The 23,851-nt window shown below is 37.6% G+C and overlaps 1 protein-coding gene across 8 annotated transcripts in view; it reads left to right on the top strand.

Annotated features, from left to right (window-relative positions):
- The first annotated feature begins 2,215 nt into the window (after positions 1 to 2,215).
- The window catches only part of dbnlb (drebrin-like b), a 35,782-nt gene continuing 14,146 nt past the window's right edge, over positions 2,216 to 23,851 (top strand). For all 8 annotated transcript variants that reach the window (XM_081350059.1, XM_081350061.1, XM_081350058.1 and 5 more), the window contains exons 1-8: positions 2,216 to 2,469; positions 7,809 to 7,864; positions 9,270 to 9,382; positions 9,732 to 9,806; positions 13,969 to 14,115; positions 19,365 to 19,442; positions 20,790 to 20,941; positions 21,400 to 21,454. In XM_081350059.1, coding sequence (XP_081206185.1) covers positions 2,387 to 2,469; positions 7,809 to 7,864; positions 9,270 to 9,382; positions 9,732 to 9,806; positions 13,969 to 14,115; positions 19,365 to 19,442; positions 20,790 to 20,941; positions 21,400 to 21,454 — 759 coding nt within the window. In that variant the 5' untranslated portion in view covers positions 2,216 to 2,386. The remainder of the gene's footprint in view (positions 2,470 to 7,808; positions 7,865 to 9,269; positions 9,383 to 9,731; positions 9,807 to 13,968; positions 14,116 to 19,364; positions 19,443 to 20,789; positions 20,942 to 21,399; positions 21,455 to 23,851) is intronic.

Below are 23,851 nucleotides of genomic sequence, written 5' to 3'. Positions count from 1 at the left end.
CTTTTCTCTTAAATTGAATGGAATGTAAAATTGTATGCCAACTTTTCCTGACTTTTCACTACTAAACGTGGCTCACTGGTCGTGCGTCCGCTTGTAGAATGTTACGTTTATTTATTTATTTGCTATTTATTTGTCGTCTTCCAGTCATCAGCTCCAACGCAGTCGTCCTGGAATTGCGAGTGCTTCATCTGAGGTTTCGAGATTGTGCTACAGTAAGGCAGTATAGCATGCTTTTGCACTCTGATAGGCTTCAACCTTTTTCCGCAGCTATTTTGCAAGATATCAGGGATCTTTTTCCATTCTCGCACCTTCCCCAAGACCCTCAATAAAACCTTAGCCTTAACCATCAATGTATAAGCAACTGTACTGTACTGTTTACTTTTGTGTTTTAACTGTGGATTGGTACTGTACTACTTTGTGTATCACATACACACACGGTACACAGAGCCATAATGACCTCTCCTTGCTAACTGTTTAACCCTGTCATCTAACCAGCTCTCTCCTCGTGAAATCAGACTCGGTACAGCTGAGACTAACCTCCAAGGTGTCAACTTTAGTGAATAAAGCTCCTTTTGTTTAATGCATTCTCTTGGATTTATTGTATGATATTTCCATACTTTATCTACTGCACTGTTCATTGACTGAATGTATAGGAGGGTGAATCTCACAAAAACATGTCCAGGTCATATATTTCACCCTAAGATCAAAATAAAAAATATATATACATTTTTTTTTACTGCTATTAATAAATAATATTATTTTGCACAAAAGAAAATGAAGCTTGTTCTAAGACGTGTAAGTTTTGTATCAATGTGATATTTTTGTCATGATAATTTCCCCTAAAAAATTACCTTATAGGAATAGTTCACCCAAAATCCCATAATTTACTCTCAAAGTTATAAATATGGATATTTGTCTTAGAAAAAAATCATTGCCTCACTTCAGAAGGCCTTTATTAACCTGAAGTCGTATGGATTACTGTTATGATGGATGGATGCGCTGTTTTGGGCTTTAAAATCTCAGTTGCTATTCACTCCTATTATAAAGCATGGAAGCGAGAGGATTTTTTTAAATAATTAGGATTTAATAACACCTAGGATGGCTTGAGGGTGAGTAAATTATGGGATCTATTTTTTTTTTTTTTTTTTTTTAGTCAACTATTCCTTTAAAGTCACCCGTAGTCGAAAATTTTATCCCTTAAAACTCATCTTTGATCACCAAAACCACATTTAAACGTTAAATTCAATATGCAAATGAGCCCCGCCTCCACTCACTCAGCTCAGAGATCCACTGGTTGACGATCACTCGTTGATCTGATTGGTTACAAGGTAGTTTGTGACGTCAGAAACACCAGCGATTTCAAACCGTGTTTTTGAGACTGTCTTTGGTTCACTGCAGTTTTAAGGAGGAAATACTCAGCAATGGTGTCGACTTATGAATCTACACATGGTTTGTCTTAAAGCATATTAAAAACACCACATGGACATATAAACAACATTAAAACCTTGATTTTCACCGTAGGACTTTAAATAATTTTGAAAGGTGTCCACGTGCGACTTTCATGTCTGGCCAACAGATGTCGTTGCCGCATGTCTCTTCATTTAAAACTTCTACTATGACAAAGGCTTTGTAAATGTGTAATTTTAACGTTGCCTGGTAACATTCAGAAGTCGCATAACCTAATTAATATTCATTATAAGGCGAGTCATCATTCGCCAGCAGACGTTCGCCCACATTCCAGCGTCAGCTCTGCAGCAAATCAGCAACGCTTATTGGGCGAACCTCACTTTGCCTCATGAATATTCATGAACTCCGCCTTGACCAATGACCATAGAAAGGGTTCGTATTATTAATTTTACAGATGTGAGAGTACAAGATCAGTTCGCTGCTTGAGTTGGACCATGAACGCTTTAGAAATTAACAGTGATTATAAATTACCTACATTAATTACACTTAATTACACATACCCAGAGATCTGTCATCATTTGGGAAAAATTACACTAATGTAATACAGACACTTGAGTTTCGCAAATGGGAAAAATCAACGTGCACTAGCGTTCAAAAGTTTGGGATCAGTAAGATTTTGATCTTTATTGATCAAAAGTGAAGACGTTCGCCCACATTCCAGCGTCAGCTGTGCAGCAAATCAGCAACGCTTATTGGGCGAACCTCACTTTGCGTCATGAATATTCATGAGCTCCGCCTTGCCCATAGTAGGGTTCGTAACGTCTCTCCAGGGAGGAGTGAGCTATTGCTACGTGATGTGGCTCAGCGAGCTTCCTGTCTACGGAGAACCGAGAGAAAGATCCCCATCTACCGTTACTGGAGTTCACTGAGTCTCCTGTCCCCGGAGTCGGACGGTTAAACCCCCACAGATCGACCCATAATGGCGGTGAACCTCAGCAAAAACGGCCCGGTTCTTACCGCGGCATATAACGAGGTTGTGGATGAGAAGTCTCAGACTAACTGGTGAGTAGCGACTCAACGGTCGAGTCTCCGTTACACTCACTGACATCCTCATGTTTAGCTTGTTAGCGTCTGCTTTGGCTTCTTAAACGCCCTTTTTGTGTTTATCACCACCACAAATCATCATTACTGCTCATTTGGATCAATAACATGATGTTCGCGAGATCACTGCACTTTCTTCCTGTGCCCATCAAGCATTCACACACTGAATCTTCCAGAAATGATTTCCTCTCACTGTTGCTTTTAGGCCAAAACAACATGAAGGAAAGTTCATGTTAATTAAATTATGCATGTGCTTTGACCTGCTTTGCACACATGAGATCAGCTGATCTGATCAGTTCAGGAGCATCCCAACTTTTTGGATAACATGGGCTTGGAGAAGAAGTGCACTTATCTTGAGACACTCCTACCTCCTTATTTTCCTGTAATCTTTGTCCATATATGGATGCTGGGTTGGCAAATCCCTGCCCACTATTTGTGACCCGGGTTTACATGCAAGATTCACATCAAAAAGAAGTTGAATGTCAATGCAAAAAGTGTCAAGGCCAAACTATATATGTACTTCCTTCTACAGTTGCTGAGCGGATCTTCTCGTCATACGGAAACAATATTAATGTTTGACAGGTTTATGCCAGATCAAAGTCCTCTAGCTTTGTGCCTTCAAGGATTTGAGTTTCATTTATTTTACAGAAGTGAGAATCAGGACAAGATCAGTTCGCTTCTTGAGTTGAATCAAAAACGCTTTAGGAATTAAGAGTGATTATAAATGACCTACATTAATTACACATCATCCTACCCAGAGATCTGACATCATTTGGGAAAAATTACACTAATGTAATACAGACACTTGAGTTTCACAAAAACATCCCATACCATTCAAAAGTTTGGCGTCAAAAAAATTGATCAAAAGTGACAGTAAAAGACATTGTTACAATATTCTATTTCAAATAAATAAGAAACCTAAAAAGAATGTTACACTGTTTCCACACAACATTGATAATAATCAGAAATGTTTATTGATCATCAAATCATCATATTATAGTGATTTCTGAAGGATCATGTGACATTGGAGACTGGAGTAATGATGCTGAAAATTCAGCGTTGATCACAGGAATAAATTACATTTTACTATATATTCAACATTGTAATAATATTTCACAATATTACTGATTTTACTGTATTTTTGATCAAATAAATGCAGCCTTGGTGAGCAGAAGAGACTTCTTTCAAAAACATAAAATAAAAAATCTTACGAACCCCAAATTCTGAATGGAAGTTATGATTGTAGTACTTCAGATTTATGGTGTTTTGTACTTTTGTGCCCTGTTAAACATAAAACGGCAAATAAATGGTTGATATTTGGCAATTTTGAGATTATTTACATCATGTTGTTTGTGCGTGACCAGTAAACAGAAATGTTATCTATTTTTAATCAGTTTTTTCTGTCACTAAATTGTATTCATCTATACAGTTGGGTCCAAAATGTAGACTTTAAAAAATCCTATGTAATCCCATAAATAAAGAAAAGTTATGCGCAATCTTTTGTTTCTCAAATCATGCTGGGTAATACAAGTAAGTAGTTTATACACACAGATCATGGAGAAGTTTATAATGGGCTGCAGTGTTTGCTGTTTAAGGTGTCAGTGTGTTTCTGATAGTCATTGTCACAAAATCAGCGGTTTTCCTGAGTCAGCAACTCAACATCGCCTAATAAAGAAGCAGCTGCGTCGTAACAATTGCCACTTTCGTTTCCATATCAAACCACAACAGAGCGTGAATGTCACAGGACGATCTGAACTGTGGGCCCTTCTAGAAATAAGACTACTGCACTTCTTATTCCTCATTACTCCACTTCTTGTTTCTGACAGTTGAGAGAGTTGAGTTGGCTTGGCTCTGTGTTTCAGAGAGGAAGTTGACACGGCTTCCTTGCTATACAAGTGTCTTTGTTTAGAAAGAGAATCAAAAGTGATTACCCACACACACACCCACACACACACACCCAAAGTGCCGCCTCAAAGCCTTCCTCATATTACAAACACTTCAGAGAGGAGTTTCTTTTGCATTCATTGAACTGCAGTCAACAAAATGTTATTTATTTTAGTTATGAACATTTTGGCTGATACCGATAAATCTTTATATTTGAAAGCCGATAACCGACATATTGGCCGATAAATCTAAATCCAAATTTTTATGTAATTTTTTTTTGAGAGCCTGATTACAAAAACAAAAGCCTCACCATTAAAAGCCATGTCCAAAAAACACAATTCTAATGTTCTCATTATAATTTTATGTAGCCGATATGACAGACTTGCGCTGCACATGTCGCACTGAACTGTATTTTCCTGTTTTGAAGTGATTTCAATCATATTTCAAGCAATTCAAAACCATCCGAAGTGTCTCAGCTGAAGAAAATAATCCATTATTTATCCATTTTAATATATCAGACAAAGTTTCTTATCAGGCCGATAACGATAACATTAAAAATGAACATATATCGGCCGATGCCGATATGGTGGCCGATAAATCGTGCATCCCTAAATTTATTATCATTGAGATATTTTGAATTCGTTTATATTTTTGTATTTTAAAGTTTAAGTAATTTTATTGTGGTTTTGTCATTTTTGTTTTATTTAGTTTTTAACTATTTTGATTTCAGTTTTAATTTATTTATTTTGTTATTTAGAGGTGCTCTAAGCGATGTCACATGTTTTTTAGGCTGAAACATTGTTTGTCACATCCAGCAAACATCTCCTCACTATCCGCTGGCTCCTGTCCCCTGAACACACTGTTAAACAAGTAATAAAAACTCAGTGAGTGTTTTAGCGCAATTTTCTGACGTCATGGGATCACAACACTAAGAGATAGTAAATCTTTTCCTGGATTTTTTTTGTGCGTTCCCGAGATTAGACCTTCCTTAACATAATGCCGAAAACCCGAAGTCTCTAGGTGGTCTGGTTGACGAGTAGATAGAAGTGCAAGATTGGTGCGCACAGACAGAACAGAAATCATGAGTTAACAATCGCAATTTTGTCCGGTGGAAAATTGCGCTAAAAACGCGGTCTCTGTAGACAGCCCAGGCTCCACAAACAGCAACAAAAACAAACTGGCCCAGCCTGGACCACGAAACATAACAAACAGTGTTCCAGCCAATAACCGACAAGAGTGAAGGCGGCGGCGGCGATGCATGAAGAGTGAAGTTAGCTAGAGGAGAGATGTCCTAGACAATGACAACGACTAACGTTAAAATGTTATATTCTTGAGAATTTTGATAAAGCCGACACACAACCAAAGAGACGACGTTCTGATCAACAAATAACAAAGAAGAGGAAAAAGGAGAAGGAACGCGCAAAGTCCCGAATTTACATCGGGGGAGGGGACGGGATGAGGAGGAGGGAGGGTCGAGCTAGCCTACAATACTTCAAACGTCAACAAGAAGTGACGTCACCCAACATCGCTTAGAGCGGCCTAGAACTAGTGGTCTGTGAGGGTACTGCAGGTGGTCCGTGGAAAGGCAAAATAAAATGTAAAATAATCTCTTTTTTTACCTTCATTTTACCAGGAAATTCCCATTAAAAAATAAAAAGTAAAAAGAATATGTAGGCCTATATTGATATAAAATTTATTTTAAATTGTCAAGTTATTGTGTGATTACTAAAATAGGCTAGTGGCGCTCGGCCGTGACGTTCAAGTTCAGTGCCGTTAGAACCACAACATAGCCTGGCAAGCCAGACCCACATCAAGATGTTGGGTCTGGCAACTCACCATAGACACGGCTAAATCCGAGGGGCGGGATAAACGGCTGTCTTTCAAATTCACTCTGCACGCAATAGGACAGCGCTTCAACCAACCAGAGCGTTTTCCCAACAGCTGAGCTAACGTTAGATGATAGATTCAACTTTTGAATCTGGCCGGCAAAACTACGAACACATCTTCCTTTTTTAAGAATGACTTAAGTGCCGTTCTTTGCTCTTTTCTCTAAGAAAAACTTAACTCCAAGTCCTCCAGAGTCGCGGCCAAAGCCGATTCGAAAGACTGTTCTCCAGCAGCAGCCGCCATTCTTTGTTTTCAAGTAGCAGCCAGGTAACCGTCGCAACTCTGTCGTCATATGTTAAGTCCGCCCCGCCTACTCTATACACGACGTGATTGGCCTGACCCAATTTAGGTTTTTCCAGCACGAAAGTCAATGGAGAGTTGCTAGACTACCCTGGCTGCAAAATAAATTTTGCTGCCGCTAGGGTGCGTCTAGATTTCTAGGCTAACCACAACATGGATCGGTGGATAGCAACAGGTTTTCTGAAGAGAAAAGAGGCAGAGGTTACCAATAATGAGGAGATTGACAGTGAGTCGGTGGCATCTACGAGCCAGATTCCTCATAAAAAAACAAAGAAAAGGAGGGTGAAGAGGAAAATACTACGAAAGCTACTTAGCATTAGGTTTCAGCTACACCGGCCCCGAAGACGAGCCATTGCCCGTTTGCGTTTAAATTGCGTTTAAATGCCCATTAAATGTGTATATGTCAGAGGCAAATATGTTCTCATTATCACATCACACGCATAGCCTTTATAGGCAGTTTATATGAAACGAAATGTTCATAAATGGAATGAATAAGGCCTGTTATTATCTTAATTTCTAGTTAGTTTCTTGATCTCGCGTTTCTGAAATGTTTTGGGGATGTGCTGATAAGTGGACAAACTCAAGCCTACTCAAGCCGACTTGTAAAACTCTGAAGATTAATAATCCCCTAAAATTGCCAAAGGTTTTAAAATGTTGACTACATCCAAGTGTTGTTATTACTGTATAGATTTCATACGCCATTGCTATGGAAATGAGCCTGTTGTTCAAATGAATCTGATTATGCCCTCGGGCGCTTGAGTAAATAAATAAATTAAATATGTGGCAGCTGTTGTGTGCAGTAAACTTTCTTTTAACAAGCCTGTTGTACTGATGTGATGACCAGTTATAGTTTTAGTGCTAGTAAGCCTATTTAGAGGTGCGGATTAATTCAGGTTGGACTGCGTGTAGACATATTTTATTATGTGTATTATGCGGTGGTCCGTGAAAATTCTTGATTACAAATAGTGATCCACACACACAAAAAGTTTGAAAGCCCCTGGCTTAGAGCACCTTTAAGCCACATAACGTTTATTTATAGCACTATACACTAGGTTACAGTATTAAGAACAGTGACGTGTGTTGCTTTCGATTAGATGTTTATCAGCCAGAGTGAACTCTTCCAGAAAGGCAAGCTGTTTCGGACGGCATTTTGGTCTATTTTGTTCGAATTCGCTTGAAATATATCTGTCTTTATGTAATGCATTGCCTGTACACTTGTGTGTCTGCAGGGCTCTCTTCACCTATGAGGGAAACACAAATGACATCCGGCTGGCAGAGAAAGGAGGTGGGTTTTCCTCCGCCGTTATAGTGTGTTATTCACACTATATATAATCAAGTGGTGTGTAGGATATAAAACAGTGTTTCAAGCACACAGTATCAGCTCTGGCTTGCAGACTTGTTTTGCACTGTACTGTGTGTTCTGTGAATGAATCACATTAACGGTGCAGTGAACTGACAGACTGTCAAGGACAGGCCAAGATTCATCTGAGGATCTGTCTTCCTGCGAGAAGATCTGTATGTGTGTGTGAAGGAAACGGAGAAGGTCCGCTGTGAATAAACATTGATTTTAACTTTGGTAAAAGGGTGTTATGTGGTAATATCTTTTTACTGTGTTTATAAAACAACTGAAACCGTAATGTGATAAAAGGCTCCAATAATCAATAAAAAGAGAACAAATATTCCTTTCAAGGTAATGCACTTCTTGTCTACTAATATAATATTATAAGTCCTTTGATATGACATTTATTTGAAGTAGCCACTGAGAATTTTCAGTTAATATTTTAATCATTTATCAACACATTTGCATGTTCATGGCTCTCTAATGTCAGTTATTGGACATGCAGATGAACATATAACGTGCATTTTTCGAAAGTGCTTTATTTTGTATCTATTTTGTGTAAAATTATTTATTTTAATTTTACATGTAATTTTAAGTTTTCAACTAAAAAAAAAAACCCTGCAGTGTCTCAAACCCCACTTTTATTTATTTTTTTTATTTTTTTTACTCTTATAATGAATGCAAAATATGCATATGTGTAAAAATATGTGTATGTATGTATATATATAATATTTTTAAACGAAACCATATTGCAGCGTATCAGTATTGAAAATGTAAAAGGTTTGAATGTTAGTGTTATTACCATGTTCATCTCTTTTTATTAAAAAGAATTGAGATATTTTTCATGAATAACATAAACACTGTGATGCAAGAAAAATATATATTTTTTTCAATATTCATGAGAAATTTTATTTAAATGTCATTATATGAAATTTATAAGAACACTTTTATTTCAGCTTGTGGCAGCTCAAAAACAGTCCAAATTTACGAAATGTCTAAAAACAAGTCAACTTGAAAACAACATTAATATTAATCTGGAATTTTTTCAAACTAAATATAATCCTTTTACTTGCATAAACTTAACATAAAGATTAAAGATAATTTTTTCATGCTGCAATGGTTCATCAATAGGCGTGCATATTCATGGTATTCAACAAAATTCTTTCCCAAAAGTTTGTGTGAGATGTGGAAAATAGGCTTGGTTTATTTTACTAAAGTCTGCATAACATCATGTGTATTGTATTGTATGAATGCAAATGGTGGTGGAACTGGCTCATCCAGTCAGATTCATCTTTATCATTTTATATTGAATTATTTAAACGTTTTGACAGCAGAAGTTTGTGATTTCCAGATGGTGGTCTGGAGGAGTTGTTCGAGGAGCTGAACAGTGGGAAGGTGATGTATGCTTTTTGCCGAGTTCAAGACCCCAACTCTGGCCTTCCCAAATACGTCCTCATCAACTGGGTGAGTTTCCTTCCTTCTCTAACTCTTCACATGGTTTCTGGACTGTATAACCGCATAGATGCCCTTGGGATTATCTGACCCAGTTGCTGCAGTAAAGCACCTCTGTCAAATGTATTTATGAATCAGTTTATCTCCTATTCACCAAGTCCAATACAAAAATTCATCAGGATTAGACAGTTTGATGGCATATTTCATCGATCCACTGAATTATCTTAAAAATAGACATTGCCACTTGGTTATTTGATATATAAACTGTTTTTCATTGGTGAGTTTCCTGCAAAAAAGAATAAATTAAATTGGGATGTATGCCATAACCATGTTTTTGACATTTCTTTTTGTGCATTCCCAGACCGGTGAGGGCGTTAAAGACGCCAGAAAAGGCCAGTGTGCGAACCATGTGAGCTCCATGGCTAACTTTCTTAAGGTAACTTGGCTATTTTGATATTCTTTTCAGTTGTGTGGGTATTGTGAATAGTTTTGTTGAAACTGTGAAAACTCATATGGATTAGTTTTACAATCTCTTTATGAACTTATTTTTAAGCGTCAAAGTTCTAGTTGTGTAGCTGTCAATATAGGGACAGAAATCTCTCAGATTTCATCAAAAAGATCTTCATTTGTGTTCTGAAGATGAATTAAAGTCTTACAGGTTTGGAACGACACAAGGGTGAGTAATTAATCACAGAATTTAGGGTTAGGCTATTTTTGGGTGAACTAGGCTAACCCTTTAATAAGGAATAATATACATGTTATTTAAACAGACTATGCTGTGTTATTTTACATTTGATTACTCTGTTACACTGAAAGCTACTGTTAGACCTACATCAAAAACTTATTTCATGTGTATCTTTGTGCTTTATTTTTATTTGACAGTAGTCCTGAACCCATAACACACACCGAAACGCACTGAAACTGTGATCCTAAAACCGTGATACAAACTGAACCGTTACACCCCTAGTCAATAGTGCTATTGAGTTAATGACCCGTGAACTTCAGCGATGAGGCTCACAAGAGGATATGACATCATGGGCTATATCTAGAGCGACACATTTGATTTGTCTTTGCTGGTAGTAGTTATTCAGAGCATCCGACCACAAGCTCTCACTATCTAAAAATCTCATGGCTGGTTCAAAATTTACTGCAGAAATTAACTCTAAGGGGTGTTTTTTTATTTATTTCTAGGGTCATTTTTACCATCATGGGGGGGGGGGTTACGTTATTAAATATATGTATCATCTTTTATGTCATATTCTAAAATTTAATCATTTCAATTAGAGTAATAATACACTATAGGGCTGTTACCAAATGAAATTAGTATCAACAAAAGGTGGTTCAGAAGCTACATCTAAAGTGACATTGGATTTACACACTTATTTCAAGTTTTATTTTACAGTTCAGAGGCATTACACTGTGATTACATTTGCTTATTTTTTGTTAATTTTTTAATACAGAAAAATTACATTTAATTCTATTTTTGAAATGTAAAACTAAAAGTGCCAGTAGGTCTTAAAGGGATTGTTCACCCAAAAATTTAAATTCTGTCATTTAAAGGTGCCATATGTAACAATTGAGGTAAAAATATCCCAAAAATGAGCTACACACATCAAAAGAATGAGAAGAAATAAGGGCGATGATGTCATTAAAAAAATGTCAAGTTATAGTGCTGCAGAGATATCAACCTTAATTAGCATTAGCATTACTAGCCACGGCCCGACAGGTGTCGTAATACCAGTTTCGGCCATGGGAGGCGGTATACGGGCAACATAACCACCAGCCAAACATGCAATACACGAATAACTCGCACGGCTTGTGGGCGTACTTGAACCTGATGTGGAAAGTACAGCCCACTACTACATTTCAGTTCAGGGAAGAGAGCGGAAGGATGGCTGAAGCCCTTGGCAAGAGACCCCTACCACCACCCGCTGCAGGGAAAAAACCGCGCTCTGAAGCACAAATAAAATCTCAAAAAGCTATCCGCCACACTGGCGGGTGAACGATCATACCAAAATATGACATTTTAAGCGCGCACGCGCTCTTCTGCCTCTAAGAACTAGCAGAGAGAGAGAGAGCGAGCCCCGGCCGCGCGCGCGCACTCACTCACTATATTCAGAGCGGTCAAGTTTCCCCGTACTTTTTGACAAGCGTCCTTGACAGGGCGGCCAGAGCTTCTTTGCAGCTCAAGTCGGCGGCGGTGTATACAGTTTTAGTAACGCTCTATCTGTTGATGGCGCTGAGGAAAAAGCTCCCGCCACTGGAAGAAGCTGTCGCCGCCCATTTGTGTCCTCCTGCGCACCCATCAAAGCCGTGCAGAACGTCTTCAGCACTCACGGATCGCGCATACTCCGCCGCTGGCCAGGCTGCTTCTGCTTTACACACCCTGGACGCACGAAACGTAACGGAAAACATTGCAAGGTGTAATGAGACCGAATGTTTTTTGGTGACTAATGATAACTTAGCTAGAAGTGGTATTGCTAATGAAAATCAAACTTGATATATGCTGCTAAATTAGCTTCAGGCGGGCAGCGTAACACTCTAAATAGATGTTGTCCCTATTTTAACTTGTATATGTGCAGCTAAGAAGGTAGGGGCGGAGCATAGACCAATTCACTTTCTGGAGGTATACTGCCCCCATCTGGTATGGAATGTGGAGTATGACTTGATTTTTTTTTGCCAGACATGACATATGGCACCTTTAACTCACCCTCAAGTTGTGCCAAACCTGAATGAATTTCTTCTATTGAACACAAAAGAAGATATTTTGAAGAATGTCAGTAAATGGGCACCATTGACTTCCATAGTATTGTTTTTTTCCATATTATGGAAGTCAATGGGGTCCATCTACTGTTTGGTCACCCATATTATTTGAATTGTCAATGTATTACCAGTGTGTCGTTGAATAATTCACTCAACCATGGATTAACTCAGTAATGAAACACCACTGTCTGCTTCTAAGAGACGCGCAACGGTTCTAATGTGATTTGTTTTGATCTATTTTCATTGGCAAAATACGGACAATATTTTGTCTAAAATGTAAGTCACTTAATGTTAACTTTTTTTTTTACTGAACTGTTGTAGGAAAGCAACATCACAGTTGCAATCTTGCTGATATCTGTGAAAAATGTCAGTCTTGCTTGTGTGATATTGCTTAATTATATCATGTTATAAATATAAAACCGTAACAAGAACAGGCATTTTCCATATCTTGACTTTTGAGGGCATTTGTATCAGTTTTAGTGGCATGGTTCTATCCATCAGCTGTTGATTGGATGGAGGGAGATCTAAACGAAAGCTTGCAGTCAGTAGAGTGCAATAGTCACATTGTGGAAGTAAAACTCCATTTATTTTCTCCACAGGGGAACTGATTTTTAATGATAACTTTCAGAGGTGGACTGTGAACCTGTAAAGACAGACCTACTGTGAGCTCTGAGGTTGTTAATTGATGGTATATGCTTTTAAGCGGGTCAAATAATTGAAGTCCGACATACGTCAACAGAGAGTATTGTCGTATATTCCAGTGTTGGTTTGACTGGAATATCCAGCTATGACATTTTAATGAAAAAATTATGAAGTCAAAAAATAAATTTTAAATTAAATATAAGATGCGACATAAGAGGCATTTAAGAGGCGACATAAGATGTAACATAAGAGGCATTTAAGAGGCGACATAAAATGCATTTAAGATGCAACATAAGATGCGACATTAGAGGCGACATGAGATGCATTTAAGATGCGACATAAGAGGCATTTAAAGTCCAACTGAAATCAAAATTGACCCTATTTACTTTGTTAGCGCATATTACTAGTCTTGTGGTGAACTATTAATCCGTGCAAGTTAAAACACAGAAAAAAATTGTTTGCCGTCGTAATCTTTAATCAAAGTCTGAAAAGTTACTTCCGGTCTGGAATGGCGTCCCTTCTCTGATGACGTAGGTTTGAGGACTTGGGTTGGGAAACGCTTAACCACTCCCCTCAAATCGTTAGTCTGTAATGAGCGAGAGATGCAGAGGAGGAGCGCTAGAGTAAAACCCTGCCCTCTGTTCAATATTCCGTTTCACTGGGAAATACGTCACAGCACTGGAGAAAAGTCGTTTGCAACTTCCGGTTCACGCGGACTTTAAGATGCGACATAAGATGTGACATAAGAGGCATTTAAGAGGCGACATAAGAGGTGACATGAGGCATTTAAGATGCGACATAAGAGGTGACATGAGGCATTTAAGAGGCATTTAAGAGGCGACATAAGAGGTGACATGAGGCATTTAAGAGGCGACATAAGAGGTGGCATAAGAGGCGACATAAGAGGTGGCATAAGATGCTACATAAGAGGTGACATAAGAGGCATTTAAGATGCATTTAGAACATAGAAAATGTAGTCTATCTAAGCTAGCTGTTTATTTTCAGTAAGAACTAACACACAGCCAAAGGGTGCTAATAAATAAGCTGTCGAGGACGTGTGCATGGGCATGTTTCGATTGAAACCAGACTGTGAATTTTGACGCTTGCATTTGATGGTTTCATACGCATGTTTTAATAAAGTATTGAAAACATGTTTTGTGTGTGGGACTAAACTGATGGCTCCGTGTCTGCAGGGAGCTCACGTGACGATAAACGCACGGGCGGAGGAGGACGCGGAGCCTGACACCATCATGCAGAAAGTGGCTAAAGCCTCAGGAGCCAACTACAGCTTTCACAAAGAGACCAATCGCTTCAGAGACGCCGGGCCGCAGGGGCCTGTGGTCAGTGTCACGCACATCATGCACCAGAGCACTGTCCAGTGCAGCTTTTATTTCCAGTCCTACAACATGCATATACTACTGGTCAAAAGTTTGGGCTCAGCACAAATTTTCTTTTTTAAAGAAAGTAATACTTTTATTCAGAAAGGACACATTAAATTAATCAAAGGTGACAGTACAGACATTTATAATGTTACATTTCTATTTCATTAAGTTAAGCAGCACAACTTCAACAACTATTTTCAACATTGATGATAATGATTAGAATGATTTCTGAAGGATCATGTGACTCTGAAGAGTAATGATGCTGAAAATTCAGCTTAGATAACAGGAATAAATTACATTTTACAATATATTCACATAGAAAACAGTTCTTTTAAGTAGTGTTGTCAAAATATTGATATTTCGATATGTTTCGATACTGAAATATCTGAAATGGTTCCAATACTCCTTTTCTGCAGTATCGGTATCGCTAGTATCAGGAATACCAGCTGCGTGTTGACACACACCCGCCTCCTCTCACTCAGTTGTCTCATTTGCTCCGGTTTAATGGTGCTGTATTGTGCAAAATCTTACTCATTCCTGCAGGTTTCGTGCTCACACCAAAAGCCACACACTGATATATGTGGTGCTGTCATAAAGCCGCCTCTCCAACAGTTTGCGAGAACCAAACTGAGTTATTATTGTCGTTTATTGCACCTAAACAGGCAAATACACACAAAAATATGTCAAATGTCTGTCTTGGCAAGTATTCAGGTAAATACAGTCAGTTTTGGAACATAAATAGTTAAGAAAACACATGTTGTGTAACAGTATATTTGATCCGTGCGTTAGCTCTTAAAGTGACAGCAGCCTAATAAACCTGCTGCCGTCTGTCATGTTAATCAAAGAACAAAAGAATATCCAGTGTTATTTTACATCTAATTACTTTAATTTCTTATCTGAATACTGTTAGACCAATCTGAAAAACCTAAAGCCATGTTTAATTTGTCTGTTAAATCTATTTATTTGTGTTATCATTTGTTTATTTGTTCTTATTTTACACAGTTTACTTGTCTTTTTTTGTTGTAAATTTAGTTTAGTTTCAAATAAAGCCTCCCTGTGTCGTGTGTAAGCTATTGCAACAAAATTACCCAAATTATCAAAAAATTATGAGATAATAACAAATTATCATAGCCATACAGGCTGTTTAAATGGCAGTTTTCCCCGTGGTATCGAAAATAATATCAAATATCAATATTTTTCAAGGTATTGTATCGAAGTTTGAAATTCCAGTGTCGTGACAGCACTCATTTTAAATGGTAATGATATCCACAATATTACTGTATCAATTAAATGCTCCCTTGTTGAGCAGAAGAGACGTCTTTTAAAAACATTTTTAAAAACCTATTTGAATCTTAGTGTACGTTCATCTTGAAAAACAGGATTTTCATTGCTCTTTGAAGAGGCTAATCATAACAGAGGTCATTTAAATACAGAAGTCTTAAAGGTACGGTAGCAAACAGCCTGTTAATACCAGCGGTCAGAGAGGAAATGGCCATTTAGTAAAGCAGTTTTTGGTGCAAAATAGTTAAGAGTAGCATTACTAACATTGACCCATCATTGTAGTCATGAGTGCGTGTAATCATCTAGTTGGATTTTTACTCTGCTTCTGAAAGAGATTTTCTGTTTTTTCATCTTTGGTAAGTAAGTGTAGTTGTCAGCTGAAGTTTGGCATTTTGTCTGATACCGATAATTCTTTATATTTGAAAGCCGATAACTAGGGCTGCACAATTAATCGAATTTCTAATCGCGATTACGATTATGGATGCCACGATTACGTAATCGTTCAAAGCCACGATTGCAAAAAAAAAAAAAAAAAAATTCTACTTTGCGTGCATTTAGAGCATGTTATGAGAGGCGAATCACAACTACTTCAGAAAACCCAGCACAATAGGAACTACCAGGCAGTGACGTATGTGTACGCTGAAATAAAAAGTCTTTCACGTCCGTCAAAAACGGACGTTCCTGTCATGTCAGCCGTTATACTGTGCTCGTACCCCACTCTTCAATTGCACGCGCAAATGCGACAACGCACGCTGTGTATAAAGTGCAAAGGAAACTACGAGCATGCAACGTTGTTACGTTGTAAATTAGTAAGTCACGGAATAAAAGTAAAATACCAATAAATCACGTTATTGGTACGTGTGTTAGCTGAGAAGGATTTGCATGCAGGGATGATTTTCATTCTATTCACTTTTCATTTTCATTTTATTTTCACTTTGTGTTATTTTTTATATTTTTAAATGACTGTGGTGGCTCATTAGCCTGGCTCCGCCCTCCTACGTACTTCCGCTCAATTTCATTTTCCTTCAGTACTACGTCTGGGACTGCTGTATATTCTTAGGTTTCCAGAAATCAATTTTTTGTAGGACCAATCAGCGAACAGAGGGAGTGGCTGAGAACGATGACGTTGATGTAGTGCGTCAGTTTGAGTTGGAGTAATGGCAGCGGAGAAAGATGTGAGAAAAGCTATTCGGTCCGTTGTTGCAAAACTGCCGAATATACAGAAGTTAAAGCCGGAGCAAGAACAATGTTTGCTAAGTTTTGTTGGTGGCCATGATGTTGTGGTCCTCCTCCCCACGGGGTTCGGGAAAAGTTTGATTTTCCAGCTCACTCAGCACTAGAAGTGCCAGAATTCCATAACTACTAGAACTGCCACAAGCGGTCATTTTGATCGCTATTCAAAACTCTGTATCTTTAATGATAAATCCCCAATTGAGAGATTAATGCATTTATTGTATTAGGATGTCTTTTAAAAACAAAACAACACCAAACAGTACATTTAAACAAGTTTAATTATAATTTATAAATAAATAATATTCGTAGATGCCCTGAACAAAATGACGGAGATGTTTTCATGTTTCCACTGTTCGATCGCGCCCGCCGACACACACACCATATTCCAGCATTGCAGCCTGTTCATTATAGCCATAATAAAATATAATAATAAAATAGTCAACCTAACATATAAAAATTCCACTGCTCTGTTTCTCAGTACTGGTAGGCTACAATTCGTACCATTTTATGCGTGTGAAGAGGATGATTTTTTCCGTCGATATTGGAACGTGAGTGAAGTTCAAAGCCTATATGATAAAGAATAGTTTAGCATCCAAATACATCGCAAATGTTGAAACATTTTGATTCTAATTAGAGAGTTACGTGAGCCCAACGCCGCTTACTTTCACTTTCGCGTATAAAGCATTTCATTTTGGCTTTAGTTATTTTTTCATTCTTGTTCTGTTCTGAATATCATTACATTTAAATGATTTGTTGTTGAATATGTTAGTGTATTTTTTACCACATTTTATTGTTGCGTATATTGGTATAATAATACCGCGAAATTCAGTGCGGTCAATATGACCGTTTATGGCCGAAATAGGTAAATATGTTCATTTGTTTTTTTTGTTTTTTGCTTTATGTGTAATTTACATAGGTAATTTATATGAAAAACATTTTAAATGAAAATACAGACACTTTTAGGAAAAGTCAGGTACCAGCAGGATTGTATTTATTTTTTCAACAAAGTTATTGCAGATATAAAATTCAAAACGGTAAAAATGACTGGCAGTTCTAGTGGTGAATGTGTTAGCTAAGGCGAACGATAGGGATGCAAAGCCGATAGTTGTTGTCGTCTCCCCTCTTGTTGCACTAATGGAGGACCAAGTGAAGGAGGCAGAAAAGTTGTTTCCGTATCGCGCAGTAGCCGGTGATCACTGTACAGCATTTGCGGCAGATCCGAAACGACCGCAGCGGCGTATTGTTAATGATTAGACCCAGCTTCGACAGTTGACTGAATACATCACTGTCCTTATACATTTTGAATTTGTAAATGTTTCCGGCCGGTTTCGGCGCATGACATACGTCACGACCACACGTTAGCGATTGGCTATGGCAGATCCTGAGTGACTCTGGGCAGATCCAATAGTTTTGAACTTTAACAGAGAACCCGCCTACAAGGAAGTAAACGTTTCTCAATGGAGAGATTCCAGACTCTCTGTACAAATGAAATGTACGAGAGTCTGGTAGAACCAGGCTAGTGGCTCATACCAACATTGTATTAACAAAAGCTAGTTTGGGACTGCTATTTAATAGCTTTAGCATAGGCCTTGTGTTTATTTCTTAGTAGTCTTTACTATTAGTCATATTCTTACAATTTATGTGTATGGTAAGTAGAGGGGGACACTGTGTGTGTCCACAATTTTTAAGTAAACATGTATAATAATATGCATATATATATATATATAATTTTTTTTTTTTTTATGTAAATTGTGATAATCGTAATTAATAATCGCAATTACAATTTCAAGGGAATAATCGGCAATTATGATTTTTGTCATAATCGTGCAGCCCTACCGATAACCGATATATTGGCCGATAAATCTAAATCCAAATTTCCAGAGAGCCTGATTACAAAAACAAACAAAAAACATTAAATCCATGTCCCAAACGCACAATTATAATGTTCTGTAGCCTACAGAATATGACAGATTGGTGCACATGTTGCGCTGAACTTTATTTGCCTTTATTGAAGTGATTTCAATCATATTTCAAGCAACTCAAAACCATCGTGTTGAACAGTGCGCATCTGAAGTGTCTCAGCTTGAAGGAGATAATCCATTAGTTATCGGCTTTAAGATATCGGCCGATACCGATATGCTGGCGGTTATATCGTGCGTCCGTAAGCAGAAGGCATCAGACAGGTCTTGTGATGGCACAGTGGTGTCCGGGTCAGTGCCAGCCTGCTGCATTTTTATCTCAAGCGCTCTTTCACAGTGCTGTGTCAGGAGATTCACAGGGAGGGAGCCAGAATGCTGGGAATGTGAAAACTGTTATGGTGGTTTGGAGTAATTTTTCTCTGGTGAGCTCCAAATGACCCAACAAACTGCAATTAAATGAGCCGAGTCATTTATCTACAGGACACTGGGAATGCGTAAACATCTTTTTGATGTATTTGATGTATAGTCTTGCTTTTGTTTTAACCCCTGCAGAAGCTGTGAGAGCTTATTAATACCACCATATGCATGCTTATTAAATATTTTGGCTAATGCTTATAGCTATAAGAGTGTCACTCTCAGCTCTGATTTGTATTTTAATATGTTCAGTTTCATTCCACAGAACCTTTCCACTGAAATCAGCACGGAAAATGCAAAGTCTAAAAATTCCATCTGGACTTAAGTTATAATTAACCAGTCATTGTTTTTTCCATACAGGGATCGGTTTACCAGAAGACTAACGCCATGTCTGAAATCAAGAGAACCAACAAAGACACTTTCTGGGCCCAAGCAGAGGTAATGCTCACATGGTTCAGAGTTTCTGCGTAAAGTATGTTGTGCAGTTGCCTCTGACAAAATAAGCATTTAATGCAATTCTCAAGCTGTTTGACTCCAATATTTGAAGGCTCCATGACTTTTCCAGTTTATGATTTACTGGATAAGGATATAATCTTTGAAAAATATTTGTTACTCACAATTTTTACTCATACCCATATTTTTGAGTTTGTCATTAATAGAAAAATTTATATTCTTTAGAATATATATATAAATCCCTGTGTAGATTTTTTATTAATTTACATGACTTTTCCAAGTCTAGAAATCACATTTCTATAATTAGCCTACCTCATTTATCCAGTTTTTTTATAGTCTGTGGGAATCCTGCTTCTTTAAAGATGTTGTTGATGGTGTGAATCTGTCTTCTTTTATATTATTTCATGTAGGGCTGTCAAGCGTTTAAAGTTTTTTTAAATCTAATTAATTTTCGTCATGTGCCGATTAATTAATCGCAAATTAATCGCACATCAAACTTGGCTGATAAATTACCCCTAAAAGATGATTTAAAGTCATTGTTTGAAATGAGAAAAGCATCAAATAGACATTACAAAAAGTAGCTTTAGGAAGAAATATTTAATTGATTTATTACACATAAATGTTTGGGCTACAATGGCCATACATTTGTTTTTTCAGAAGCTGCATCTGAATTTGTATTTAAATATATTTACAGACCAAAACAGTTACCAATATTCTTCAAAAGATCTTTTATGTTCCACAACAGAAAGAAAGCCATACAGGTTTGAAACGACATGAAGGAGACTAAATGTAATTAAATAAATACTTTTTGGGCAAACTGTCCCCAAAATATGGTTATTATTTTTTTATGAAGTTATTCTCTAAATAAGATACTAAAATGAGTAAGTGATTCATTTGATTCGTTCAAACGGCTGATTCATTCAGGAGTGAAGTAAATGGCTCTCTTTAGGATTGAGTCATTGAATCATTAGTTCACACGATTGATTCGCTCAAACGTGGGTTCATTCAGAAACGAAACACTGTTGTGTGTAACAACAGTTCTGCTCTGGCTTTATAAGTAATATTTTCATTGGCAAAACTGAGACCATAACAAAACAGACAAAATTGTGTCTAAAATATAACAAATATTATCTTCTTATTTATTGAACTGTTGTATAAAATCAATATCACATTTGCACTCATGCTATTTGGGACAAAAACAGCACTTGTGTGATTTTGCTAAGAGAATCAAGAGTAGTTTACAGATTTTCAAGATCATACAGCCATATTGTCATTCTGCCTTTTATATTTGAACTATTTCTGTTTAGCTCAAAGCTTTTGTCTCTTTCTCAGAAAGACGAGGAGAAGCGTCTCCAGGAGGAAAGGAGAAGGGCATCGGAGGAGAGGCAGCGGCTGGAAAGAGAAAGGAAGGACCGAGAGGTGAAGGAGGCCGAGTTACGGGACAAGAAAGCCAAAGAGAGAGCGTCAGAGATCGATGAACAGAGGTCAGTGTGCGCAGATAAACGTCTCGTGTGTTTCAGTGTCTTTAAAGGGATGGTTCACCCAAAAATCATTTACTCACTCGTTCCAAACCTGTATGACTCTCTTTGTTCAGTGGAACTGTTGGTAACCAAGCATTTTCAGTTCCCTTTTACTTCCACTATATGTACAAAAAATACAATGGAAGTCAATGGGACCCGAAACCGTTTGGGTGCCAACATTCTTCAAAACATATTCTTTTGTGTTACACAGAAGAAAGACAGTCATACAGGTTTAGAACAACACAGGTTTAGTTGAGTGAGACTTTTCATTTTTTGGTGGACTATCAATGAGATCAGCAAGGCTCATTTTTACCATTCATTTTTACAAAATCTTACAATTTTACAAACCATGTTGCACTTTGATATAAAGTTACGAGCCGACTGAATAACACCTGCTAAGTGTAAATGTGTTTGTGTAATAGAAAGTACCAACAGAAGCAGGACGTGGATAGTCAAGGCCAGCAGAAACAGCAGTGGGTAAGCGGCACACACACACACACACACACACACACACACCTGTTGGGTTATTTAAATCCACATATCGCCACTCTGAACATGTTCTGACACGGTTCCTGTGGAGAAGCTGCAATATGTGTGAAGCCTTCATGCTAGCACACAAACACACTGGACTACTTTTGTCACTCTTTGGATATCTCAATATCAGGAGACTGTTGAAAGGTGATTTAACTTTCAAATCAAACTAATATAGAGTGGTGCAGGTATGACATCACTTTGTAGGCCAAAACGCAGTATTTTAGTTAGCATTTTAGCAATGTCCCGAAGTCAATGGGTTTTTTGAATGGGTTAAATGGCTGAAATAAGGTCTGTGGTGAACACAAGCTCAAGACACTTTCATGTTTGATTACACAACATAAAATACATCAATATTCCCCCACTCATGATTTTTTTAAGCTGTTACGTGTCTTGAAAAAGGCGGTTGCTCTTATAAACTATTCTAACTCAAATGTTCCGGGTAAATGTTTTTAGATAAAAATAGAAAGAGTTGGAAGTTTAGTGAATTTTCTAATCTCTTGTTTCTGAAAACACTTTTAGGCATTCAAATCTGATTAGCAATTTATTCTGGCTACAGTCCACCCACTTAGACAAGAAGAGATTGTTTGATCAGTCGTAAAGCAGGAAGTTTCTCTAGATGTTCATGAGCAGATCGATCTGAAATCATAATTCTGAGAACAATGCAAAATGTACAGGTTTCTTTCTCACCTCGACTTATTTGGAACATGTCACGCTTTATATTTTCGCATTACTCCATGTTTATTTACAGTGTTGGGTGTAATGCATTACTAAGTATTTAAAGTATTTTTTCCCTTAAAATCATCTTTGATCACCAAAATTACATATTTAAATTTCTTCATGCCTTAAAATAGCTTGACTGTAACTTGACACCCTTGCCTCATTTAATATACACGGTTCTATAAATATGCAAATGAGCCCCGCCTCCACTCACTCACTCAGCTCAGAGATCCACTGGTTGACGATCACACGTTGATCTGATTGGTTACAAGGTAGTTTGTGACGTCAGAAACACCAGCGATTTCAAAGCGTGTTTTTGAGACTGTCTTTGGAGGAAATACTCAGCAATGCTGTCGACTTATGAATTTACACATGGTTTGTCTTAAAGCATATTAAAAACACCACATAGACATATAAACAACATTAAAAGCTGGATTTTGACATTTAATATAAAACAGGAGTGGATTTAACATCAAAATTTAACATCTAACGTGTTAAAATGTAACCTCCCTTTAAATACTTTGGCCAGATCAAGAATAATTTCTTATGCTATTTTTTTTATATTCATTTGAAAGAATTAAAAGAGCAGTTTCATGTCTATCCTTGTGTTGTTCAGCTGGTCGAGGTTGATAAGGGATTTAGAAAGTAATTAGTAATGCAATACTTTTCAGAGAGAGTAATTAGTACAGTGATCTAACCAAGATGTAATAATTAGTAGCTAGCAATAATAACCTTTTTAGAGCAACTTACCCAAAAGTGTTTATTTGTCAATCTCACATGTAGAGAACGTAAAGCAGTCCGTCCCACTAATAGCCACGTAAATATATCAACCATGTTATAAACACTATAGCTAATCATTATCATAGTCACAATTCTACCAGTGCATGTCATCCTGCCTAATGTCTATAATTCAATGACCACAACAGCAACAACTTCTCTTTTTTCAGCATAGTGTGGTTGTCTGAACCCACTGTTCTTCAGTTATCATCTTAACACTTCTATGTCCACATTCATAATCTTCAAACCACATTTCCAAAATATACTCTTAGCCGAGACAGAAATATGTGACCTGCAGCATCTGTGGTTTTGTGTTCAGGCCATCTGCACAGGACACTGACTCACATGCACAGTTCACACAGGTCTGAGCGCCCGATCTGCAAGGGCCGCAGCTGATTACATCAGAAATCACCACTGATATTACCTACCTACCTCGATAGCATACTCTCTGGTTTAGCTTTGAGCAGGTTTTGATGCAGAGCCCTCATTTATGAGGTAAATAAGCCTTGTGAGTTGCCTTGCTGTATACGTACGCAGCTGCATTTAAAAGGCATGGTCACAATTATATATATTGGCAAGTTTTTGCGGGTGAAATCCAGTCATTTCAACAGGAATCAGCATGACCAGTGATTTCCTGTGAGAGCGAGAGATTTCCCCACGCAGTTTGAACTCGCTGCTCTGGCCAGCAGAAAGCTGCTTGGTTTGAAAGTGACTTCTGTGTGAGCTGTGCTTCGTACATCACTGATCGCTATGCTTACCATTTTAATTGTAATGGAAATTTGTGATCAATTTCGAATGGTCGACATGGGTCGCAACTCTGTGCGTCGTACAAATAACACTACTAAG

The sequence above is a fragment of the Scardinius erythrophthalmus genome (genome assembly GCF_964197995.2).
Source record: "Scardinius erythrophthalmus genome assembly, chromosome: 20".
In the NCBI taxonomy this organism is placed as follows: domain Eukaryota; kingdom Metazoa; phylum Chordata; class Actinopteri; order Cypriniformes; family Leuciscidae; genus Scardinius; species Scardinius erythrophthalmus.
Note: the sequence above shows the minus strand (reverse complement) of the source record. Positions and strands in the feature narration are given on the sequence as shown.